Source organism: Schistocerca cancellata, chromosome 6 (assembly GCF_023864275.1).
Source record: "Schistocerca cancellata isolate TAMUIC-IGC-003103 chromosome 6, iqSchCanc2.1, whole genome shotgun sequence".
In the NCBI taxonomy this organism is placed as follows: domain Eukaryota; kingdom Metazoa; phylum Arthropoda; class Insecta; order Orthoptera; family Acrididae; genus Schistocerca; species Schistocerca cancellata.
Genome location: NC_064631.1, coordinates 64120897 through 64148378, shown reverse-complemented (window position 1 = coordinate 64148378; position 27482 = coordinate 64120897). Strand labels below are relative to the sequence as shown.

The 27482-nt window shown below is 45.6% G+C and overlaps 1 protein-coding gene across 1 annotated transcript in view; it reads right to left on the bottom strand.

The window, feature by feature from the left end:
• Positions 1–3671: 3671 nt before the first annotated feature.
• The window catches only part of LOC126088615 (UDP-glucosyltransferase 2-like), a 143011-nt gene continuing 119200 nt past the window's right edge, over positions 3672–27482 (bottom strand). Inside the window, exons 5-7 of the mRNA XM_049906844.1 lie at positions 25169–25391; positions 17438–17657; positions 3672–4500 (exon numbers count right to left, since the gene is read on the bottom strand). Of these exons, the coding sequence (XP_049762801.1) occupies positions 4212–4500; positions 17438–17657; positions 25169–25391 (732 nt within the window). The 3' untranslated portion in view covers positions 3672–4211. The remainder of the gene's footprint in view (positions 4501–17437; positions 17658–25168; positions 25392–27482) is intronic.

The following is a 27482-nucleotide window of genomic DNA, read 5'->3' as shown; positions in this document are numbered from 1 at the left end:
AATAGAATTGTATCACATGTTCACTATTGTTTTCTGAAGCTGTAGACATTGCATTTCATATTTGACATACCAAGTACTTGTTTTAGAACGCTCTATATATTTCTTAAATCCAGTATTTCACATATATGGAATCTCATCTGAAGTGGATAACAAAGCCCTGGAATTAAAAATGTCTGATACGCTGAGATGAATGTTGAACTACAAATTTAGCTTACAGATTTGATACTACAATTTTGACCTAATGATTGGCTTTCAGTATTTCACTACATAGTTTTAATATCATTTCCAAGATGAGAGCATCAAATGGCTGACATACTTGTACCCAAGTTGGAACCTTTTATACGTTCTTTGACCACATTCACTTTTGTTTAAAATTTCGTATTATTATCACAGCAAATTACTGAAGCAGCTTTCAGTGGGCTCAAGAAGTGGAAATGTACAGAAAAATTTCACTTAATTTACCAGATATTTCGTCAGCGTGGTTCATCCTATTAATTCTTAGCTCATCGTATAGTCTGATGCTCATTTGCTCACATGAACTGCTGCCAGCGATACTTTTGTTACAGCTTCAGGTGGGTGAGAACAACCACAGAGTTTTTGGCACCCACAATGACATAAGATACGAGTTTCATTCACGCGTTGCAGGTACACAGCTACTGGGTAGCTGCATCTGAGAATGGGTCTCACATCAGAATGACACGTGGTGTTAAGTCTGAAAGCGACTGATTAACAGTGTATAATAAGCAGGAAGACTGTATAGAGTAATTACTGTAAGACATTTTCGAGTGTACATCTACTCACTCAACTCAGTACACACATCCTGAGCCTTCCATTTGCTGTTCGTTCCTCACATGGACTGAACAGCATTTTCACTTCTGAAAATGAACATTTTTTGTCTTATTTAACTACCTGTTACCTTTTTCGTTTTCACACAACGGCTTAGCCACTCCTTATACAGATTCACAACGTTTATCTTGAGAATTAAACTTTGAGCATAAATGACTACAAATTTGTATTGTACAAGCTTTGTGCGTCATTCCACTCTGATTTAAACATGCACTGAAGTAATGTCCTTTTGTGGTTAAATGCTTTTAATTTGCTGTGTATACAAATATTACAGCAATGCTACAAATTCGTTCAGTTTATTATTACAGAGAGCACTTTGTGAACTGTTTAAAATTGCAATGAAACGTAATTGAAACATATCGAGAGATAAAACGAAGTCTACGGCATTCCAAAGCTCACAACGTTTAAGATGCAAACTGATGTTAAAAAGAATTATTTGGCAAGTTAAGATCTTCAGATTCTTGGGCTGTGACATACTATAGTTCGGCAAAGTGGATAATGAAAAAAAAAATTACAGATTTAATGTGATGTATGGTGCTCTCAAAAGTACGAAAGGACACCATGCTAAAATTTTATAAAGTTATTGCAATTTACTGTGGATTGTATGAAAGTGAAAACTGGACTATGCACTCTAGCAAACATTAGCCGACTCCAAGCAGCCGACATGAGATTGTTGACAACAGTCCAGGCAGTAACAAGACGAGGCGAATGAAAAAATGAGATCATCTGGAGAAATGTAACAATTTACAATTTAAATGAAAGGATTAAGGAATGGAAGAACATATAGAGGGAATGAAGGATGGAAGTGGTGCAAAACAACTGCTGCAATACATTTCTAGAGGAAGAATGAACGTTGGTAGACTCAACAGAAGATGACTGAATCAAGAAGTCGCAAAGGACCGATTAGTCTAATGCTTCAGGGAGACCATGAAGAAAAGAGAGAGGCTCTAATACTGTATTCAGATCTGTACACCAACGCACGAACAATGATCTTCGTTTTTAGGGAATGTAAAAGATTGATTAACTGTAAATCCAAAAACTATGGAACTTTTGGAAATAATTACCTTTGTGGAAGATTTCTGCACCAAAAATAAACATTTTTTTTTTTACTTTTGTTGTCTTTTTCTCGTCACTCTTCATTTTCTATCCCTAAGTACACAGTGTGCGGTTCGATGCTGAGTCCATTGCAGACTCAGAGTCTTCTCAGGCGAGATGGTAGTGGAGCAATGGGCAGACGGACTCCGTACCGGAAACATTTGGAAGGATGGGATTGTATGTTCCATCGTTTGTGTTACAATCGTGCGAAACCTGCCGGAAAAGTTGGAACAGAGGTATGGGAACTATATTCAGCGCTTAGACAATATGTCTCAGAATATATATATATACACTGCTGGCCACCGTAAATGCAACACCCTGAAGGAAGCATCCGAATCAAGCATCCGCACATCACGCGCGCCTGTGGCGCCACCTCATAGCGCCATTTAAGGCTTGGCGATTTCGACGAGTGTACGTTCGGCACGTGTGTTTACCTTGTGGTTGTTTCACAAGACGATCAGTTATGCCTCGTAGACAACAGCGAACATCTTTTGATGAAGTATCCGAGTTCGACAGAGGAAGGATAGTGGCTTACCGAGATTGTGGATTATCATACAGAGAAATCGCTAGTCGTGTTGGACGAAACCAAACAACTGTAATGCGGATATGTGACCGTTGGATGCAGGATGGTACGACGGACCGACGTGGTCGATCGCATTCACCTCGGTGCACCACGGTGCTGATAGGCAAATTGTGCGCATGGCAGCGACGGATCGCTCAGTGACATCCCGAATCATAGCACAGCACACTGCGTCTGTAACGCATCATCCAGTGTCTGCGCGTACCATTCGACGCCGTTTACAGCAGAGTGGTCTGTCCGCATGACGTCCATTGCTTCGTCTACCATTGACGCAGAATCACAGACGTCTCCGTCGCCAATGGTGTGATGACAGACGGATGTGGACGGCAGAATGGAATGACGTTGTCTTTACTGACGAGGCACGCTTCTGTCTGCAGCACCACGATGGTCGGATTCGAGTGTGGAGACATCGTGGAGAGAGGATGCTGGACAGCTGCATTATGCACCGCCACACTGGTCTTGCACCGGGTATTATGGTATGGGGCGGTACTGGATATTACTCTCGCACGCCTCTAGTACGCATTGCTGGTACTTTAAATAGCCGGCGCTACATATCCGAGTTGCTGGAGCCAGTTGTCCTTCCTTACCTTCAGGGCTCGGCCACAGCCATATTTCAACAGGATAATGCGCGACCACACGTGGCACGCATTGTCCAAAGGTTCTTCGTCAATAACCAGATGGAATTGCTTCCCTGGCCGGCTCACTCTCCGGATCTTTCGCCGATAGAAAACATGTGGTCCATGGTTGCCCAACGAGTGACCCAAATTACATCCCCAGCTGCCACACCAGGTGATCTTTGGCAACGTGTGGAAGCTGCTTGGGCTGCTGTACCCCAGGAACACATCCAACGTCTCTTTGACTCAATGCCGAGACGTGTGGCAGCGGTGATCTCCAACAATGGCGGCTACTCTGGCTACTGATTCTGGCAGGAACCACATGCCACAGACGTCTGTAAACGTAATCATTTGATACTTGGTCAACATGTTATCTACAAAATAAATTTTATTGTGCTACCTCTTGTCTTTCTTGGTGTTGCATTTACGGTGGCCAGCAGTGTATATATATATATATATATATATATATATATATATATATATATCTGTGTGTGTGTGTGTGTGTGTGTGTGTGTGTGTGTGTATGTGTGGTGTGTGTGTCATGTGTCTACAGACTGAAATCTATGACTCGCTCTATATGTAAAGTGTGCCTATATCGCTACCGATCGCAGCTGTTGCGATGGATAGCGACCACTGTATTAGGATTATTTATAACATTTTTATTTGTTTTTCACTGTTAATCCTCTGTTGAAATGAACAGAGCGATCCGTTATGCGGCCTATTGCAGAGTCAAACGTCCCAGTAGCAGGCAGAGGAATTGTCAACTGGGAAAAATATATTTCCCACGCATTTAAAACGAGATGATACGCTGGATAACTAGTGAAATCTGTTTATGTGTATTTGCGAAACTTCACACGAAGGAATGCAAAGCATTCTTTAGACACATCCCCAATCACACCATCAGACATTCTTCAGGATCGACTGCGTTCACGCAATTGTTCCTCTACTATATATAAGTTCACAGAAGTTTCGCAACAGGAACTACGGTTATTCACTGTGCCGGGACCAGGCCTTTTACGATCGACACCGAAGTTGTTTCGAAAAGGCGGTAACCTGTGAAGTTCTCGAGGTACTTATTATGTCAGTTTTAATTTGACGTTTTCCTCCTGTCCTCGAAATAAGACCCGCAGCACTAGTTTCGAGAAGAGGTAGAGAGCTGATATGACGCAGCACGACGCAGCCAGCACGAAGGCGGCGACATCTATGAGCAGGTACTGGTACCAGGCCAGGTCCATGGCGGCGGACCTCAGGTGCGGCGCCCCCCGGTGCCTGATGACGTACTCCACCCAGTAGACCGCCTCCTCCAGCGGCGGTCGGGGACGGTCCCGGAACAGCTGCGACCGGTGTTTGGCGCGTTCGCGGAACCTGCAACAGAAACAACGACCTGAGCCCCATACAGGAAACAGCCTATCGTCTCCGTTATACTTCTTTTGTATAAGTTGGAATATCACGAAATTACAGGTCACTCTCAATAATGCTACTTTTCACATTTAGAAGGTATGAAACAGATAGTATCAACAAACAGCGGACAGAGGTGAATATCACTGCGGTGCTGTAGATTGAGAGAGAAAGAGATGGATAGATAGCACACAGTTCTGGGTCCACTAATGCTTTAACACATTGTACACTACTGGCCATTGAAATTGCTACACCACGAAGATGACGTGCTACAGACGCGAAATTTAACCGACAGGAAGAAGATGCTGTGATATGCAAATGATTAGCTTTTCAGAGCATTCACACAAGGTTGGCGTCGGTGGCGACACCTACAACGTGCTGACATGACGAAAGTTTCCAACCGATTCCTCATACACAAACAGCAGTTGACAGGCGTTACCTGGGGAAACGTTGTTGTGGTGCCTCTTGTAAGGAGGAGAAATACGTACCATCTCGTTTCCGACTTTGATGACGTCGGATTGTAGCCTATTGCGATTGAGGTTTATCGTATCGCAACATTGCTGCATTGCATGGAATCGGTGGGTTCAGGAGGGTAATACAGAGCGCCGTGCTGGATCCCAACGGCCTCGTATCACTAGCAGTCGAGATGACAGGCATCTTATCCGCATGGCTGCAACGGATCGTGCAGCCACGTCTCGATCCCTGAGTCAACAGATGGGCACGTTTGCAAGACAACAACCATCTGCACGAACAGTTTGACGATGTTTGCAGCAGCATGGACTATCAGCTCGGAGACCATAGCTGAGGTTACCCTTCGCGCTGCATCACAGACAGGAGCACCTGCGATGGTGTACTCAACGACGAACCTGGGTGCACGAATTTTTTCGGATGAATCCAGGTTCTGTTTACAGCATCATGATGGTCGCATCCGTGTTTGGCGACATCGCGGTGAACGCACATTGGAAGCGTGTATTCGTCATCGCCATACTGGCGTTATCATCCGACGTGATGGTATGGGGTGCCATTGGTTACACGTCTCTGTCACCTCTTGTTCGCACTGACGGCACTTTGAACAGTGGACGTTACATTTCATATGTGTTACGACCCGTGGCTCTACCCTTCATTCGATCCCTGCGAAACCCTACATTTCAGCACGATAATGCACGACTGCATCATGCAGGTCCTGTATGGGCCTTTTTGGATACAGAAAATGTTCGACTGCTGCCCTGGCCAGCACATCCTCCACATCTCTCACCAATCGAAAACGTCTGGTCATGGTGGCCGAGCAACTGGCTCGACACAATACGCCAGTCACTACTCTTGATGAACTGTGGTATCGTCTTGAAGCTGAATGGGCAGCTGTACCTGTACACGCCATCCAAGCTCTGTTTGACTCAATTCCCAGGCGTATCAAGGCTGTTATTACGGCCAGAGGTGGTTGTTCTGGGTACTGGTTTCTCAGGATCTATGCACCCAAATTGCTTGAAAATGTAATCACATGTCAGTCGTAGTCTAATATCTTTGCTCAATGAATACCAGTTAATCATCTGAATTTCTTATCGGTGTAGTAGCAATTTTATTGGCCAATAGTGTATATAAGCTGTCGAGTTACCGTGGCGGACAAGTCGCACACAGATCTGCTGATGCGATACAGCACTTATACAGCACTTGTACAGCTGAGCACGACGCAGCCAGCAGGAAGGCGGTGACATACATGAGCAGGTACTGGTACCAGGCGAGGTCCGCGGAGGCGGACCTCAAGTGCGCAATACTGGAGCGATTTGCGTGTAATATATTTGAAAACTCCTCGGTTGGTTTCGGGAGGTATGTGCCACCGGCTGCCCACGCACAGATAACGCAGTTCCCGTAGTCAGCTGGCCGGTGGTTTCGCGTCCGCGGAGCTGTCAGATGACAGAGTTTCAGACGTGTTCCATCAGGTGCAGATAGGCAAATTCAGTGATCTCTATGCTACCTGGATGTTGAACTTCACCCATTCTATCGTGACAGCCATAAATGCTCATATTTCGTTTCTTGCCCAACTACAACATGGCTTCTAGGAAATGTCACTAGAACAGAAAAGAAAATACTTTTCCATTCCTCTCCCTCATAAGCCTATTACTTCATATGTTGACATAAAGTTCAAAACAATAAATCAGTGTGCAATTCTTTGCCACATGCAGACCGATGGAAATTTGTTTGCCGAACTACAATATAGCGGACGATGCATAGCACGTGTATTTGCAGACACGCTGCAGTTCTGTATTCAGAGACCAGACTTCCACATCCAGGTTGTATAGAGATCACTGGGCGAATTTGGTGGCCAAAAATGAACGAGACTTCTTCATCATCATGCTCGTCAAACCACTCAATACGACCACGTTTTTCTGTCCGTTTTCGTACAGTCATTAGCAGTGGGCTGTTCTCGTCCAGCCACTTTTTGCTTTGACCATAGAGTTGGCGCATAACTGCACCACTTTTCTGTACTTCCACTGTCGGAGGGTGGCACGGAACTTAAAGTTCCACCGCCACACCTTCAACATGCTAAGCTGGGCTGCTATTCAGCCGTTGCTTTGAGTCTCCACTCACTTGTCCACCGAGGCAGTTGGACCGGATCTGAACCGGTGGCGCTGTGCATTAGTAAACTGCCACAAGAAAAAGTCAAATCACTGTATGATGATTGTCGCCTTGCGGCATGAACAATTATCCAGTTGCAAGAGGTAGCTGCCTTCGGGGAATACGTCAATCTTGGAGGCACCAACCTGGTCCCCAACAATGTTTGTCATGTTTCATATATTTATATACATACTAGCCAAGCCGCAGTTCGGTGCATCGCTGAGGTTATCCTGTACCACTACTAGACGCTTGCTTTCCTGTTCCATAAGTAGACAGAGAGAGAGAGAGAGAGAGAGAGAGAGAGAGAGAGAGAGAGAGAGAGAGAGAGAGAGATTGTGAGAAACGACTGTCTGTATAGCTCCGTATGATCTCTTCTGGTAGCTTATCTTCGTGGTCCTTACGGAAAATCTATGTTGGCGAGAATAGCATCGCTGTGCATGCAGCTTCAACCGCTGGTTCTCTTATCAATAGCGTTCCTCGAAAAGAACGCCAACTTCCCTCCAGGGTTTCCTCTTTCAGTTCCCGAAGCATCTCCATTACACTTGTATGTTGTTCGAACCTATTGGTAAGAAATCTAGCAGCCCACCTCCTTTAATCCGACCTGGTATTGATTTCAAACACTCGATCAGTAGTCAACAATATATCGCACTAGCGTCCTATATATGGTCCTTACAGACGAACCACACTTCCCTGAAATTCTCCTAATAAACCTATATCGACCATTCGCCTCTCCTACCACAATCCTCACATAATCGTTCCATTTCATATCACTTTGCAATGTTACGGCCAGATATTTAAACGGCGTTCCTTCGATCTGCGCCACATTCCCCATGCAAGCCCAAGAGAATGTCCCACACAGCACAATACTGCCACGTAGGGTGAACGGCCGCGGCGTAGTGGATGTTTCGAGCAGTCATTCACCTGCATCGTAACATACCCAGACACCAATATCTACCTGGTGTAACAAAAACGCCATTCATTCCATCAGGCGACACATTTCCGTTGATCCACATTTCAATGTCGATGATTGCGTGCCCGCTGAAATGGTAATTGCCGATGTCACCTACTCATCATGGGAATACTTGAGGTTCGCCTGCTGTGGAACCCCATGTCCAACAATGTGCTCTGGACGGCGTTCTGAGAAACACATTTGCCTGCACCACCATTGTGATGGGTCGCCGTACTTCTCACAGATCGCAGCATACCATTCTCTACTTCAAGCCCCCGCCCTCCAAGTTCGGTGCTGACGTGAGGACATTCAGCACTTTGTCACATACTCGTACAGCCACATTCCACAGAATCTCACGACAGTAGTACACGAACAGCAGATCACCTTCGCCATCTCCGACATGCCTGTACCCAGGCGCTGGGCCACAACAATCAGCCTTACGTCACTTTGGGTATGCCCACTTGCTGTCCGTACCGTCACTAGAATAATTCCCCATTCGCCTCTACTCCACTTATATACTCTCCTTATCTTGTAACTTTTGTAAGAACCCCTCACTTTTACTGAGACTCCTGAAATATTTCAGTTTAATCCGTGAGTCCGTAGAGGATGGTATAAGAGGCGTACAGTGTATCTGTCCGTGTTTTTGCATCTGAGTTTTGCGGAGATTAAGGAAACCCATCCTTGGACTGTCTTAGTCAGTTATCGTGTAGGATTCTTTGAGTCAGCCAGTCAGGCAGCAACAGCCGGCCGAGACGCACGCAGCAACAGGGAAGTAACCTTTCTTGTGACTTTTACGAGTTCCTAATCATAATCGAATTTTATAATATCATATCTGTGCTTTAGTAGTTTACTTTCTTGAGTTTCTGCGTGTTAATTTAATATCTAATACCCACAGTTCTCGCGTTTTCGTTTGCGTCGGAAAATAAATCGATTTTTTGACGTTCCTAATCAGGGGAGAATTATATAATTTCGCCTGAGTACTTCAGTAGTTAGGTTTTTGAATCTCTGCATATTAAACTAATTGACTAGGCACAGTGCCGATAGTCCGATTATCTGGGTAGTTTAGTTTTCCACGAGCTTTAGTACGGATAGGGACTGTGATTGTAGTGCTCGGATGCGAGCAGAGTTGGTGACACTTCGCTCTCAGCTCCAGGCTGTACTGGCTTCAAATACACAGCTTGAGACTGCAGCAGTAGATGGGCACCACTGTTGTGGGCCAGCCGTGGGATCCAATGGACGTCAAATCCGTCAGAGTCCTCCCATCGACAAGCAACAAGCGGTAAGGTGACGAAGAGCGTAGCAGCAAAGGAATTTCTAAGAAGATCAGTCATCAGGAGTCGGAGTATGCAGGACCGATGACTCGTTCCCGGACTAGGACGACGTAACACCGAGACGCTGTTCTCTTAAGAAGGGAGCAATGTCGCAGAATAAGCTGAGTAGCACAGTCACTGTGGTGTAGTGGATGTGATACTGGACTGTTGCATGGAGGGTCGTGAGTTCAAAACTCACCTGAACTGTAAAATCTTAATTTCTATATTCGGTTCGAGGACATTCTAGAAGTATACACAAATTTGAGAATCATTGTACTGGAATGTTCTGTAACTGTATATATAGCGTATGTGTTCTGGCCGGAGGGAGTTCGCATTCTTCTATGTGCAAGTGCTGAATAAACCTTCGTTAAGTGAAGTTAGTTTTCGTCATTCATCTAATTACACCTTCTTCTACGTGACAATATAAACTAATAATTCGTCCTGTAATCAACTTATAATGTATTAAAAAATATTCAAACACCAACAGGGATGCGTTTCAACAGCAGATGAACAATCGATAGACCAATTGCGCTGGATGCTAGGTACTTCGTGAAACAAGATTTTTTCTTCAAGGATATGAATTTGGCGCCCCATGAAATTGTGCCGTACGGGGCAGATGCCCCGGTCTGCCCCTCTCCCTCCCCTCCCCCCATAGATCCGGGCAGTAGCTCGGCGGTCGGCGCATCTGACTGCCATGCGACGCACCCGTGTTCAGCTCCCGGCACTACCAAGCACTGTCCTCTGATGGGGTACACTCAGCCTCGAAGCTGCAACTGAGGATCTACTGAAAGCCTACATACCAGCAACGGCCGGGAACACAGTGTGCGCACCCCATGCCCCTTCATGTTGTTGTTGATGTTGCTGTTGTGCTGTTGATGCAGATCTCGATGGTAGTCTGTCCTGTGCAAACCTCTACATCTGTGCATGACTAGCGCATCCTATGTTTACTTCAACCTGTTTACTGCGTTCAAGCTGGGACTCCGTCTATAATTCTTACCCTCACACACTTACTTCCATTTTCAAATTGACCGTTTCTTGACGCCTGAAAATCTGTCCTAACAGCCTATCCCTTCTTTTTGTCAAAATGTGCTATAAATGTTTGTTCTGTGCCACGTCATTTCGTATTCGGTGGTCACCATCTAATTTTGAACGTTCTTCTGCAGCGCCGCAAATCGGAAGTACATGAAACCCATTCGCAATTGCGAATATGGAAAACCATTAGTTGTATAATGGAAAGACGCCAATGAAAATTTATGCAGGACCGAGACTCGAAGCAGGATTTCCCGCTAATCGAGAGCGGTCGCCTTGCCATTAGGCTATCCGAGCACGGCTCACGGTAAGAACCAAACTTCCATACGAAAACAACCATGTGTCTACAACGCTTACTTCTGAAGACGGTTTTATTGTGTGAATTTGCGTGCTTTCAACTTGTTCTACAGCAAGTCTTTTTCTCGCCAGCGGCTACATTCCGAGAGTGATAATTTATGGAAACTTTAGACAGCACTAACTCTCATTTATTTGTTCATTTTCGAATGTATGTTCGTCCAGATTATCCCGACTTCCATTTTCTGTAGCTTCCCTATTGACCCTTCCGTAAATCAGTTCCTTATTAGGAAGTGAAATACATGCTGTAAGGAACAACGTCTGATGCCTGGGACAGAAAAACCGCAGGTCAGTGATCTGCTAGCGAACAGTTTAGTCGATGCTTCTTCGTCAATCGCCGGCCGTGGTGGTCTAGCGGTTCTGGCGCTGCAGTCCGGAACCGCGGCACTGCTACGGTCGCAGGTTCGAATCCTGCCTCTGGCATGGGTGTGTGTGATGTCCTTAGGTTAGTTAGGTTTAAGTAGTTGTAGGTTCTCGGGGACTTATGACCTAAGATGTTGAGTCCCATAGTGCTCAGAGCCATTTGAACCATTTGAACCTTCGTCAATCCGCTGCAGTTACATCCACCAACACCCGGAGGCTATATTTAGATGCTAAAAGTTTTCCCTTTTTCATTAATGCTTTCCATGTTGGTGCCAGTGCACATTTTATATCCTGTCTACTTCAGCGACTGTCAGTTATTTTGATGCCTAAATAGCAAAACTCATCGACTAGTCATACTGTCGATTCCCGGCGGGGTCAGGGATTTTCTCTGCCTCGTGATGGCTGGGTGTTGTGTGCTGTCCTTAGGTTAGTTAGGTTTAAGTAGTTCTAAGTTCTAGGGGACTGATGACCATAGATGTTAAGTCCAATAGTGCTCAGAGCTATTTGAACCATTTCATACTGTCTCGTTTGCTAATCTAATTCTCTTAGTATCGCCAAATTTTATTCCACTAACCTTGATTTCCATTCCTTGATGTTCATCTAATAACCTGTTTCTAACACGGTGTTCACACCCTTCATCCCTCTTCAAACTCGTTTACCGTCTGTGGCAGAACTGCAATTTAACAGGCAAACATAGAAGTTTTTATTTCTTCTCCAAAATGGTTCAAATGGCTCTGAGCACTATGGGACTTAACTTCTAAGGTCATCAGTCCCCTAGAACTTAGAACTACTTAAACCTAACTAACCTAAGGACATCACACACATCCATGCCCGAGGCAGGATTCGAACCTGCTACCGTTGCGGTCGCGCGGGTCCAGACTGTAGCGCCTAGAACCGCTCGGCCACCCCGGCCGGCGTATCTTCTCCCTGAACTTTGTCTTCCCAAATTTCTTTTTTGTTGTCTTTCTTGCTTGCTCAATGGATGTATTCTAGTCATACTCTATACGTTATTGATCTCCCATCATCATCAATGAAAATCGTAATGTGCAATCACACATTGGCGCTCACCACGCGTTCATCTATTGAAAAATAAATAAATAAATCCCAATAGTAAGTGAAGACATGGCCTGAATCACACCCGAGCACCGGCTGAGTCCAGTTACTGTACATTGGTGCACCATCGAGACATCATCAGATTTTCATAACAACAGCAACTGTTTTGGAAAATATCAGATTCATTGAAATTAGGAGTAATATAAAAAAATGTAGTAAAGGAGCGTTCACGCGATGTCTTTTTTTTCCTGTTCAGTTTGGCGCGCATCAACATTTCCATAAGCGCAACTATTTATGCGCATTTGTGCACGTCTCATTTCCTCAAAATGGAGGCCGTGCGTAAAAGCTCATTGCTTTGCGGGGAGGTTCGGTGAGAATCTCCTGCGCTGTGTTCCAGACGTCAGAGAGCTGGCGCCCACGTGTGTTTCGAGGTGCAGTGTAGTGTGTTGCTTTAAAACGGTTTCTGTGCAATAATGTCCGTTGACTCCAAAGAAAGCTCGCTTAAGTTTGTAGATGCTTACAGTCATATAGCATGCTGCTTAAGGATTACGCGAATAAAAATTTGAAGCGTGGTGCCATGAGCGTCAAGTATTAGTCCTCGAACATGTTAGCGCGAAGAGTGTCTCGAAGCAGGAAGAAACAACCTATAAACCTATGAAAAATTGTATATGAATACACTCCTGGAAATGGAAAAAAGAACACATTGACACCGGTGTGTCAGACCCACCATACTTGCTCCGGGCACTGCGAGAGGGCTGTACAAGCAATGATCACACGCACGGCACAGCGGACACACCAGGAACCGCGGTGTTGGCCGTCGAATGGCGCTAGCTGCGCATCATTTGTGCACCGCCGCCGTCAGTGTCAGCCAGTTTGCCGTGGCATACGGAGCTCCATCGCAGTCTTTAACACTGGTAGCATGCCGCGACAGCGTGGACGTGAACCGTATGTGCAGTTGACGGACTTTGAGCGAGGGCGTATAGTGGGCATGCGGGAGGCCGGGTGGACGTACCGCCGAATTGCTCAACACGTGGGGCGTGAGGTCTCCACAGTACATCGATGTTGTCACCAGTGGTCGGCGGAAGGTGGACGTGCCCGTCGACCTGGGACCGGACCGCAGCGACGCACGGATGCACGCCAAGACCGTAGGATCCTACGCAGTGCCGTAGAGGACCGCACCGCCACTTCCCAGCAAATTAGGCACACTGTTGCTCCTGGGGTATCGGCGAGGACCATTCGCAACCGTCTCCATGAAGCTGGGCTACGGTCCCGCACACCGTTAGGCTGTCTTCCGCTCACGCCCCAACATCGTGCAGCCCGCCTCCACTGGTGTCGCGACAGGCGTGAATGGAGGGACGAATGGAGACGTGTCGTCTTCAGCGATGGAGTCGCTTCTGCCTTGGTGCCAATGATGGTCGTATGCGTGTTTGGCGCCGTGCAGGTGAGCGCCACAATCAGGACTGCATACGACCGAGGCACACAGGGCCAACACCCGGCATCATGGTGTGGGGAGCGATCTCCTACACTGGCCGTACACCACTGGTGATCGTCGACGGGACACTGAATAGTGCACGGTACATCCAAACCGTCATCGAACCCATCGTTCTACCATTCCTAGACCGGCAAGGGAACTTGCTGTTCCAACAGGACAATGCACGTCCGCATGCATCCCGTGCCACCCAACGTGCTCTAGAAGGTGTAAGTCAACTACCCTGGCCAGCAAGATCTCCGGATCTGTCCCCCATTGAGCATGTTTGGGACTGGTTGAAGCGTCGTCTCACGCGGTCTGCACGTCCAGCACGAACGCTGGTCCAACTGAGGCGCCAGGTGGAAATGGCATGGCAAGCCGTTCCACAGGACTACATCCAGCATCTCTACGATCGTCTCCATGGGAGAATAGCAGCCTGCATTGCTGCGAAAGGTGGATATACACTGTACTAGTGCCGACATTGTGCATGCTCTGTTGCCTGTGTCTATGTGCCTGCGGTTCTGTCAGTGTGATCATGTGATGTATCTGACCCCAGGAATGTGTCAATAAAGTTTCCCCTTCCTGGGACAATGAATTCACGGTGTTCTTATTTCAATTTCCAGGAGTGTACTTTTGACAAGTATTAATGTTATGGTAACTTAATAGCAGAACATTTGAAGACATAACGGCTGTGCGCCGGCCGGGGTGGCCGAGTGGTTCTGGGCGCTACAGTCTGGAACCGCGCGACTGCTAGGTCGCAGGTTCGAATCCTGCCTCGGGCATGGCTGTGTTTGATGTCCTAAGGTTAGTTATGTTTAAGTAGTTGTAAGTTCTAGGGCACTGATTACCTCAGAAGTTAAGTGCTCAGAGCCATTTGAACCATAACGGCTGTGCTCACCGTAGTGCCGGTTCTTTCGGACATACATGCATCGTAATTCTGAATAATACAGGTACTGTAACATCGTAACATTTGAAGAACCTGACATCTGAACGAAAGAAAGTACGGGATTAGGTAGAACTTCTCGACCTACACTACCGATACTAGAAATAGAAATGAACGCCACTGATGACGTAAAAAATACACAATTGCAAAACACAACCTCGAGCCTAGTGGTTCCTGGTGTCTACGGCAGTACCTAATTTATCGATTATGAGTTAGTCGTGCGTGGCTCGTGTTCGTGCCATTTCTTTTACATCTTGTTTTTACCGTAACGCCGACTCGTTATGTTAATTTTCAATTATTGGGGTCACTGAGTTGCTGCCTTGCCTGACCGAGAGCGGCACCAGCAGCGCTTATCGATATAAGCCCTGCCGTATTATCTTTGCTGGACTGCTATTACTTTCCGGTCGTCGAGTGTTGTGAGTTAGTTCGGACCTGGCACGGTTTGAGTTGGCACGCGGCACAAGTTCAGTCGTGGCGCGGCAGCAGTGGGGTCCGGACCGTCATGGCTCGCCCGACGGTTGCCGACGCGCGTGATTGGAGTGGGGACGACTTTGGTTGGTCGTCGGTCGGTCGTCTTGCCGGACGACGTGTATTTGGCCCGCTATCGCTTATGGGTTGGCTGTGTGTGCCGACTCGTGATTCGTCCCTGTTTACATTGTCTGGTTCTTCGTGCAAGCGTTCGTGGAACTCTGTGTAGTTTGTGAGATTTTGATTGACAAGTTATTTTAAATGTTGTCGGCGTACTGGCTATGAGGAGACGGTCGGTTGGCGCGGAGCAGTGAGGAATTCTCGGCGGGGGGGGGGGGGGGTTTCGTTGTTTGGCCGGGGCCCACTGGCGGTCTCTACGCGGTGACACGAAAATTGAGTTTTGATTTGACACACCAGCAAGTCATTACTGCTCACATTGTGTCATTTGGAGTTCGTTGTCGGCTGTTGGGATATTCCAGCGAGCAACAGTGTGATTTTCAAGTTGGGAAATTGTTGTAGCCACCCTCCGGTGGAGTTTCACTGAATTTGCTTATTTGAATTGAAGAGAACCAACGGAATCTTCTGCCTTGTGGCCGATAACGTTCCGGTTACCTGCCCCGGGGCGTTGACGTAAATTTCAGGCAGTTTCCTCATCGTGTTTTTGCCGTCCAGCACGGTGTGTAGTTTGACAGCTCCGTCTATGATTGGTTGTGGGCGCCAATATCTTCTACGTTGATCCGTTGAACTCCCTGTTGTGCCCAGGTAGGGTGAAGTGGAAGTTATCTTGTCGGTGGGTCCGTTGACTGTCGGTCGGTTGGAATGTTGTCGGATCGTAAATGGTTGGCCCGACTGTCTGACTCACTTAAGCTAGCGTGCTTGAATTACAAAAAAAAAAAAAAAAAAAAAAAAAAAAAAAAAAAAAAAAAAAAAAAAAAAAAAAAAAAAAAAAAAAAAAAAAGGGGTTCAAATGGCTCTGAGCACTATGGGACTTAACATCTGTGGTCATCAGTCCCCTAGAACTTAGAACTACTTAAACCTAACTAACCTAAGGACATCATACACATCCATGCCCGAGGCAGGATTCGAACCTGCGACCGTAGCGGTCACGCGGTTCCAGACTGAAGCGCCTAGAACAGCACGGCCACCCCGGCCGGCGCTTGAATTACAGGCCGACCCTCGAACATGTGGGCGCTCTTGAATGTAATACCTTCTTTTTAAAAAATTTGTTCTTGTTGTTGATACTTGTATGGCTTCTAGCCGGTTTTGTGTTTTAAATTAGAGTTGTTTTACTCTTAAAGCCTTCAGCCTAATTTAAAGTACTGTTTCACGTAGGCCCTTTTGCATTTAAAAAAATTGTATGTTTAAGTCTTCGGCCTTCAGCCGATTTGAATTTAACTTGTTTACTTCAGCCTAACCGAAAAACTGTTTTAAGATAATGCTTGCCTTTTAAATTCTTGATTATGCTCGCGTTTTAAGTTATTGGCCTTCAGCCGTTTTTAAATTAAAGTGGCTTTCAGCCGATAATTAAGTCCCAAAGATTAAAGCTGTGTGTTTAAAAATTTTTTGTAATGTTTTTTCTTATAATGTTTGATTAAATAATAAAGTTGTATGTTCGAATGTAACTGATGGCCCCTTATTTTGGCCTCTTTCCACAATTTATTCTGTCTGTCCTGTCCTGCCGGCTAAGCAGGGCACTTCAATGAGGATGTGAACCTATATATATACTTAAGGCTCACCGGCCACTTGACCATCTTCTTCTTCTGTGTGAATGCACAAACAGTGCCTGAACTCTTTACCGGAATCGGCAACGCGCCGCGAGTAATGAGTATAATGGGCGGGGGCTCTACGAATGTAGTGCGGGACAATACGTTGAGAATGTGGGTTTCGCGGGAGGCGTGTCACAGATAAATACTTGCAGTCGCGCTATCCTCCGTGTCCTCGGTGGCACAAATGGATAGAGCGTCTGCCATGTAAGAAGGAGATCCCGCGTTCGTGTCACGGTCCGGCACAAATTATCACTGTCACCATTCCATTACACATCTGACGATAGTCCATATCCGCAAATGCGAATACATTTGGAACAAGAAAAGAGGGAAGTGGTACACCTAGTTCTCATGTCGCACACAGTAAAGTGGCCTGCAGAGTACTCATGTTGAAGTAGATGTAGATACAGACGTAGAAAATTCTATTACGCGGCTGCAGGGCTAACGAGAAAGTCTGAACAGTGTTTTGAGGTTCAACGCTCTCCTCTACTGGAGACGAAGGAACCCCCAAATGAAGGAAAGGGAAACAGATTAAAGCTGCAGCGCGATCCTAAGTTGACAATTCTAGGGTCACCTCTCCGCAGGCCTCACCTGGAGTCGCTGAGCAGCCGCTGGAGCGCCTCCCGGAACGAGCGGTCGTCGATGTCGTCGTAGAGCAGCTGGAGGCCGCTGCCGGCGGCGACCGCCCTGGCCGAGTTGACGAACTGGTCCGAGAACAGCGGCAGCGTCAGGGTCGGCACGCCCGCAGCCACCGCCTCCTGCGCGCCCAGCAGCCCGCCGTGCGATATGAAGAGCCGCACGTTGGGGTGGTCTGCAAGGCAGGGCGGCATTCTGCAGGCGCCCGCAAGGTACCAGGCAAAGTGCTACGGCAGCGAGTAGTGCAAGCGTCTCTTCCGTCTCAGTAGCGCACCCTAAATACTCCCTTTGTCAGAAAAGTTCCAGGACATGTGTTTGTTATTCCTGAGTGTGCAGGTCCTCGAAATGACCTTGGCCATGCTTCCGCACAAACTGACTAGGTGGCATACCTGTGCTTAGCAACACACTGTTTGGGTTCTTGGCGCATTACTTACAGTGACACAGTGGATGCTCAATCTGAGCACAGAGTGAACATCTGCGTTAAACTTGTAACTAGGCTGTTTAGGTTTTTATGTTGGTAACGTCACGTAGCGCTCTGTATGAAAATCACTGGCTGTGCTGTGTGCAGTCTGTGGCTGGATGGCATTGTTGGAATATTCGCTGTTGTAGTGTTGGGGAGCGTGTAGCGTTGTACAGTTGGAGGTGATCCGCCAGCAGTGGTGGATGTGGGGAGAGGGATGGCGGACTTTTGAGACCGGATGATCTGGACGTGTGACCATCAGAGACAGTAAATTTGTAAGACCGGATGTCAGGAACATATATATATATACATATAGGGTGTTGCAAAAAGGTACGGCCGAACTTTCAGGTAACATTCCTCACACACAAATAAAGAAAAGATGTTATGTGAACATGTGTCCGGAAACGCTTAATTTCCATGTTAGAGCTCATTTTAGTTTCGTCAGTACGTACTGTACTTCCTCGATTCACCGCCAGTTGACCCAATTGAAGGAAGGTAATGTTGATTTCGGTGCTTGTGTTGACATCTGTGAACGTTTGGGCAGGCATTGTTGGTGATGTCTTGATTGGGCCCCATGTTCTTCCACCTACGCTCAATGGAGCACGTTATTATGATTTCATACGGGATACTCTGCCTGTGCTGCTAGAACATGTGCCTTTACAAATACGACACAACATGTGGTTCATGCACGATGGAGCTCCTGCACATTTCAGTCGAAGTGTTCGTACGCTTCTCAACAACAGATTCGGTGACCGATGGATTGGTAGAGGCGGACCAACTCCATGGCCTCCACGCTCTCCTGACCTCAACCCTTACGACTTTCATTTATGGGGGCATTTGAAAGCTCTTGTCTACGCAACCCCGGTACCAAATGTAGATACTCTTCGTGCTCGTATTGTGGACGGCTGTGATACAATACGCCATTCTCCAGGGCTGCATCAGCGCATCAGGGATTCCATGCGACGGAGGGTGGATGCATGTATCCTCGCTAACGGAGGACATTTTAAACATTTCCTGTAACAAAGTGTTTGAAGTCACGCTGGTACGTTCTGTTGCTGTGTTTTTCCATTCCATGATTAATGTGATTTGAAGAGAAGTAATAAAATGAGCTCTAACATGGAAAGTAAACGTTTACGCACACATGTCCACATAAAATATTTTCTTTCTTTTTGTGTGAGGAATGTGTCCTGAAAGTTTGGCCGTACCTTTTTGTAACACTCTGTATATATATATATATATATATATATATATATATATATATTGACTTTTGAACACTATTAAGGTAAATACATTGTTTGTTGTCTATCAAAGCCTTTCATTTGCTAAGTATGCCTATCAGTAGTTAGTGCCTTCAGTAGTTAGAATCTTTTATTTAGGTGGCAGTATTGGCGCTCGCTGTATTGCAGTAGTTCGAGTAACGAAGATTTTTGTAAGTGATTCATGAAAGCTATAGGTTATTGTTAGTGAGGGCCATTCTTTTGTAGAGGTTATTGAAGGTCATTTTGCGTTGCGCTAAAAATATTGTGTGTCTGTTTAGTGTTGATCTGAATAAGTAAAGAGCGAAATGTCTGAGTACGTTCAGGTCTGCTCAGCTGTTTGAAAATAAAATTACGTAAGAAGTTTACCAGCACAGGGGACATTTCTAGCTTTGGAAAACCCCTTGTGAAACCTGGATAGTGGTGAAGCAAGCGTCTGCAGGCGAGGGACTTTCAAGCCGTTGTGTTTGACAATGACACAAAAGGTTTCGTGAAGGCAGAGATTCGGTGCAAGCCGATCGCAGAGCTAGGCGCCCGTCGAGAGCAGATACCGATGCAAATGTGGTTCAAATGGTTCAAATGTCTCTGAGCACTATGGTACCTAAGATCGGAGGTCATCAGTCCCCTAGAACTTAGAACTACTTAAACCTAACTAACCTAAGGACATCACACACATCCATGCCCGAGGCAGGACCGTAGCAGTCCCACGGTTCCGGACTGAAGTGCCTAGAACCGCTCAGCCATCACGGCCGGCGCAAATGTGAAGCGTCTAAGGCAGTCATTGCAAGAAAACCGCCATCTAACTGTGCTTGCGATATCAGAAGAACTGCCCCGCGGGGTAGCCGCGCGGTCTGCGCACCTTGACACGGTTCGCGCGGCTCGCCCCGTCGGAAGTTGGAGTCCTCCCTCGGTCATGGGTGTGTGTGTTGCCATTAGCGTAAGTTAGTTTGAGTTAGATTAAGTAGTCTGTAAGCCGATGACCTCAGCAGTTTGGTCCCATAGGAACTTACTACAGATTTCCAAATTTCCAGTTTCAGAAGAACTGAATGTGAATCGTGCCGTGTGTCATAAGATTTGATGCGAAAATTTAGCGAAAGTGAAACTTAATGCAAAAGTCATCCCTCACCCACTAACTGTCGAACAGGAAGACGAAAGACGAAGAATTTCTGCTGAACTACTGGATAGAGCAAGATGTGATTCTACATTTGTGTCAAAGGTTATTGTGAGGGATGAAAGTTGGTTCTGGCAGTATGAGTCTCACACGAGGCGTGAAAGTACTGAACGGCGGTGTCCTGGATTACCAGCTTCAAAAGAAGTCTAATGACAACTTTCGAGAACAAAGACAATGTTCATACAATGTAAGGAATGGGCAATTGAACTTCCTGGATGTGTCTGTGATTAAACGACGGGACAGAACGTTGGGCCATAAGGTGCATAGAAAGCCCACACATACTGATCGTTATCTACACAAAGAATCAAACCACCACCCTAGACAAAAAAGAGTTGTAATGAAAACTTTGGTAGACAGGGCGTACAAACTTTGTGAACCTGTTTATTTAAAAGATGAGATTGAACATCTACGGTCAACGTTCGTGAAGAATGGCTATTCTAGCAAGGATATAGATCGAGCACTTCGCTCTAGGCAGAGAATCAGGAGTAACGACGAACAACAGTCGTCCAAGGGCAAAGTTTTTCTTCCGTTCATTAGTAAGGTCACAGACCGCATTGGGAAAGTTTTAGGCAAGTATGGGGTGGAAACTATTTTCAGACCCACCAGAAAAATAAAAGAATTTTTAAGGTCGGCAAAAGATGCACGAGACCCTTTGGCTACACCGGGGGTATATAAAATTCCTTGTAGTTGTGGACAGGTTTACATCGGTACCACAAAGAGAAGTGTGAACACCCGTCTTGTTGAACATAAGAGGAATTGCCGCCTGGGTCACACGGATAAATCGGCCGTAGCGGAACATGTTTACCAGGAAGGTGATCATGAAATAAAATTCAGCGAGACGAGCGTCATATCAAAAACCGCGCATTATTATGCACGCTTGTATAGAGAGGCTATCGAGATTGCTAAACATCGTAATAATTTTAACAGGAAAGACGAAGGTGTTAAACTGGATAAAATTTGGATGTCAGCGTTGCACCGCAAGCGTGACGATCGATTACTTTTAATCGAGAATGTTGGCATTACCAGAGACAATCTCATCGCCGACGCCACGTGATCGACTGTGGCGCCCTGTGTACTGCCTATATAATCAGCGCTTCGTCGAGTTCTCTTCGCAGTTCGCCGCTTTACCTCCGAGGATGTCTCCCGCAGTTGGAGACGAAACGTCAGGAGAGTGTTTTATACTTCGACCACGGCCTATCAGCCCGGAAGTTTTAAGTGAAGTAAAGACAATGTTGATCGCATTCTTTGAGAGTAAAGGATTAGTTCTCCATGGGAACGTTCCTCCAAGTCAAACAGTGAATTGAATTGGTATAAGAACGTAGGCTTCCGCGGCCGGTGTCATAGTGATTAAAATTCTTCTGGGTTTTATGCCGCGTCATTGCTAAAAACTAGCAACAATAATAAACTAAAACCGACGTTTCGGCCGAATTGCAACGGCCTTCCTCAGGGCTCGACTGGTTTTGCATCGGATAGGTGCTTCTATTTATTACAGACTATCGATGTCTGACGTCACTGTCGTAAAACTTTTAATTGGTCCTCTAATATGATAGGCTAGTCATGACGTAAGGGAAGATGGAAGGAAAGAGGCTATTTGTGGATGTCCATGTCGTCAACGATTGGTAGCTGTCCGCCAATCAGCGTTCGGCTTCTGGTCGGCAAGTTTTCCTCCTAGTGTGCGCGGAAGTGGACTGACAGTTGCTCTGCAGCTGTTTGTGCAGATACCTCCGTGTCTCGTGTAGTTTCTGCCCCGCGACCGCTCGCGGCCCGTTGCACAGGGATGGCCGGCAACCAGGACGCCGGGAGTTTGTAGCCATCTTCTCTGTTGATGTTGTCAGGTTGCTTAATAATTTCGATCGCCTCCCGTATTTTGCGTTCTCGCATCTACGATTCTTCCGCCAGTACTCGGGCCTCCAGGAACCTGATAGGTTGTCCACAGTCACGGTGGTGGTCCGCTAACGCCGATTTATTATGTTGTTGTAATCGTACATAGCGTTCGTGTTCTGCTACTCGTAAGCTGACAGGTCTCCATGTTTCTCCTATATAGGCAGCTCCGCACTCACACCGTAGTTCGTAAACACCTGCAGTGTTAAGAATGTTGACTATATCCTTGGTGGAATCTATCATTTCGTGGATCCTGTGATTGCTTCGAAAAATCGGTTTGATACCTCGTCGGCGGAGGACATTGCCTAGCCGTTCACTGACACCTTTTACATATTGTAAGCAGACTGTATAGGTTTTTTTATTGGTAACGCCACATAGCGCTCTGTATGAAAATCACTGTCTGTGCTGTGTGCAGTCTGTGGCTGGTTTGCATTGTTGTTGGCTATTGTAGTGTTGGGCAGCTGGATGTTAACAGCGCGTAGCGTTGCGCAGTTGGAGGTGAGCCGCCAGCAGTGGTGGATGTGGGGAGAGAGATGGCGGAGTTTTGAAATTTGTAAAAATGGGTGTCATGAGCTGCTGTATATATTATGGCTCTGAGCACTATGGGAATTAACATCTATGGTCATCAGTCCCCTAGAACTTAGAACTACTTAAATCTAACTAACCTAACGACATGACACACACCCATGCCCGAGGCAGGATTCGAACCTGCGACCGTAGCAGCCTCGCGGTTCCGGACTGCAGCGCCAGAACCGCACGGCCACCGCGACCGGCTGTATATATTATGACTTTTGATGACTATTAAGGTAAATACATTGTTTGTTCTCTATTAAAATCTTTCATTTGCTAACTATGCCTACTAGTAGTTAGTGCCTTCCGTAGTTTGAATCTATTATTTAGCTGGCAGTAGTGGCGCTCGCTGTATTGCTGTAGCTTGAGTAACGAAGATTTTTATGAGGTAAGTGATTTGTGAAAGGTATAGGTTAATGTTAGTCAGGGCCATTCTTTTGTAGGGATTTTTGAAAGTCAGATTGCGTTGCGCTAAAAATATTGTATGTCAGTTTAAGCACAGTCTTGTATAATTGTTCCAAGGGGACGTTTCAATATGGTAAGTGTACCAGTGGAAGCTTCTCTTCTTTGCCTTCTCCTCGTGTTCTGCTCGCTTTGGTTTTAGCTACCTTGCCTATGATTTTGTCATCATAGACGTTGGTACGAAACGTGTGTTGTAGCTCCTTTAATTCTTGTTTGATGTTATTTTCATCGCTTATCCGGTAGGCTCGGGCAGTTAACGTATGCAGGACAGGATACTTTTGAGCTGGGTGGTGGTGGCTCTCCGCGTGCAGGTACCGATTAGTATCCGTTGGTTTCCGGTACACTTTGTGTCCCAGTTTACCTCCGGCAACTCTGTATACTTCCACATCCAGAAATGGCAAGGAAACATTGTTTTCAGTCTCATGTGTGAACTTTATATTTTTGTGCAGGCTACTTAAATACTGGAGGAAGTTCGCAATTCCGTTTCACCGTGAGGCCAGATAACGAATGTGTCGCCCACATATCGTAGCCAACAGCTGGGACGTAACGGAGCAGAAGCTAGGGCCGTTTGCTCAAAGGCTTCCATGAAGATGTCCGCAGCTACAGCGGAGAGCGGGCAACCCATTGCCACTCCATCTAACTGTTCGTAATATTTTCCCCGCCAGGGGTGAAGTACGTAGATGACACGCATAAGCGCACCAGATCACAGATATGTGGTGGGATACGATCCTGTAGAATGCGCATAGTCTCCTCTATAGGAACGTTAGTGAAGAGAGACTTGATGTCAAAACTGACCATAATGTCTGATGGCTTTATTCGCTGTTCCCTAATCAGTTGTATGAAGTGGGAAGAGTCTTTCACGTAGGAGTCTGTTTGTCCCACAAGACGGCGTAACTTAGGTGCCAGATGATTCGCAACATAATAAGTAGGTGAATGCATTCCGTTCACTATGGGCCTCAGCGGATAAACCTCCTTATGGAGCTTAGGCACTCCGTAGATTCTAGGAGGAACAGGCACCTTGGTGATTAGTCTCTTGGCTGTGTCAGGATCAATTCTCGAGTCGTTTACGACGGCCTTCGTATTTCTGCCTATCCTCGCCGTCGGGTCAGCTCATCGACCAAATTTATCCGGACTGGCTATTTGAAAGGGCAATTTTGGCAACTAAAAATAATATTGTGGACGATGTCAACATAAATATTGAAAAGAAAATTCCCGTTGAAGATAGAATGTACAAATCGATCGAGACGATAATAAACGTTGAAGAAAGTGTGACCTTCCGTGCAGAATTTCTAAACTCTTTGCAAGTATCAGGACTGTCATTACACTGCCTTCGACATAAAATTGCATCTCCGCTCACACCACTCAGAAATATCTACTCACCAAAACTATGTAATGGAACAGCTATTGGATAACATCACTGAAGCCGAAATGATGACTGGAAAGTATAAAGGACACACACTACTTATCACTAGAATACAACTGATGTCTACTGGACTGCCATTCAAATTTAAAAGACTGCAATTTTCAATCAAATTAGCATACAATTTTACAATTAACAAAGCGCAAGGACAAACTTTAAAATATTGCGGCAGCAGCTTCAAAAACTCCTTCTCTCAACTATAGACAGCCGGCTCGAGAGTAGGAAATTCGAAAAATTTGTACATATATATGACGGATACCAAAATGAAAACTGTTGTTTGTGAACAAGCACTGTAAACAGTTAGAACAATTTTTCAATATTTTTTTTTACCTCTTATAATTTAAAGTTTATCCTTTTATTGCAACTACCACACAATCTCGCATCAGCTCCCTGAGCGAAGTCGGGTACCGCAGCTAGTTCATTTACAGGCAGAGGCTTCTTAAATTAGCTGTGAGATGTCCCTTACTCAGAACGTCGTTCTGTGGGATCCACGTCTGAGCTCTGACGTTTGGCGGCAGTCCCGGGAGGTTGGCCGGGTCGGCTTTCCAGAGAACGCGTTGGGGTACGGACGCGAAGGCGTCCACAATCGCTTTGAACTTCTCCGGGTCGAAGGTCTCAACTCGCACCATCGATCCCAAGCTGAAGTAGATCACGCCGTGTGGACTGTCGTCCAGGAACTTCTGTATGTCCTGCGCAAAAGAAACAATCAATGTACACGATATGCTCCGATGTTTTCGCATTTTCCTTAACTTTTGACAAGCTTACTGTTAAGTAGGTAGATTCCTTTGTCCAGCGAAAGAACAGACATGTAGATCACAGGTGTTTCAATTCTAGTACAACTATGCGTTTAATATAACGCTTAAATCGTAGAAGTTCGTATAACACACAGGATTTTTCACAAACCAAGCAGCCAAATACGCCAGCTAACGGAGGCAGCTGACGAAGCTGAAACTATAAGAGACTGATGCTAATTATAAACATAAAATTACATAAGCCTAGAAACATACAAAAAAGGAAGGGAACGTAGGGTTGAATGTCCCGTCGATGCCCACGTCACTTGAAACGCAGTACAAACTTGGGAAGGAAAGAGGTAGTATGCTATACTGATGAACCATTCCAGCGTTTGCATTAAGCGATTTAGCAAAATCCGAGTGTCGTTGGTCGTAAGGGTATACGAAGCACCGTCCTCCGGAATGTTATTGCCGTGTGTCAGCACTGCGACAACTCGCTCGGTGGATTGGATAGACTCATTCAATGAGAGACACACATATATATATATCGAGTTACGTGTTGTTTAATGAATAAACAACGCAGGAAAGTTGAATGTCACAAAGATACTACGAATAATATTACTTGCGCAGGCGTTTAGAGAAGAGATAAACTTTTTGTGTTCTGTCTCTTTGCAAACGACTTCTACTTGTCTTACTTTACACATAGTTGTTTAGTATTAAAACATGTACACTGTTACACTGATCAAGATGTCATATGCCTTAGACACAAGTAATTATCATCATCTTCTTCTTCTTCTTCTTCTTCCTCTTCTTCTTGTTCCTCATAATGTTCCTTTCGTCAGCTGAAAAATGGTCCGTTGGTTCGCCTTTTTAGTTCTTTCATGTGCAGATAACAACATATTTTTCTAGGTATCACCTAATTTAATTTTCGATTCCCAGTACACAGTACTTCTGTGGACGTTATAAAACACCTTAACTGATAGATTTTACTCCCGAAACAATGCATAAAATCAATAGAAAGAAACACGAAAATGCAGAGCAATTTTCCATACCTGCTGATTAAGAGTAAAGTTACATGGCATTGTTGACTGCGAGACGATGAGCGACACAGACAACCGACTGGACGGGAAAGATTCCTTTCTCTGACAGTAGTCGCACCTTTGTGTGAATGGTGTCTTAAGTGCAGCTTTACAGCGAAGTTATGATGAGTACGTCCGAAGTACTGTGCCGTTATAGCCGTCGAAACAGAATAGAAACATGGTTACCCGGTGTCGCCACATAGTCTGTTCCTCCCGAATAGCACCAGAGTGGCCGACCTAGGCGACGGTCGAATCATTGTCAGCAGAGCCACGCGCTCTCACCGCTTGGGGCGCTGAGGAGAGCAGTGAAGCGAGACCTGTGGATGAGAAACTATAACACCTCTTTTCCTTCCTTTTCTCTCCGAATAATTGTGTTTCCTCCAATAAGGATTACACTAGGCTACATCAGAATCTACCGTGAAATAGCAACATTATCGACAGATAATGTTTTTGTAAGGTGAGGGCCAACAGTCGTAAAGTATCTGTAAAATGCATTTTAATCATCAGCTATTTGTTTGTCCCACTAGTCATCTACCGGTTTCGGTTATTAACCATCACCCAGGATGTCTATCAAAATCAACATTAAAAGATTATGAATGTACAATGCATACAAAAGTAGCAACACTCAACAAACACGGGTGCAAAATTCCATTTGTATACTTACAGGGTACAACAGATAAGCTAAAAACATCACAAATTACTCTGAAGCTACACAATATCGAAATTATCCAGGAAATTGTACAAACATCTGACATAATTATTTAAGGTGTTTGTACAGTTTCACTGGATATATAAGGTGTTTGAACAGTTTCACTAGATAATTTGGACATTCTTCAGCTTCAAAGTAATATCTGATGTTTTTAAATAATCTGTTGTACGCTGTAAGTATACGAATGGAATTTTGCATCCATATATTTATAGAGTTCTGCTATATTTGTATGCACTGTACTTTCATAATTTTTTAATGTTG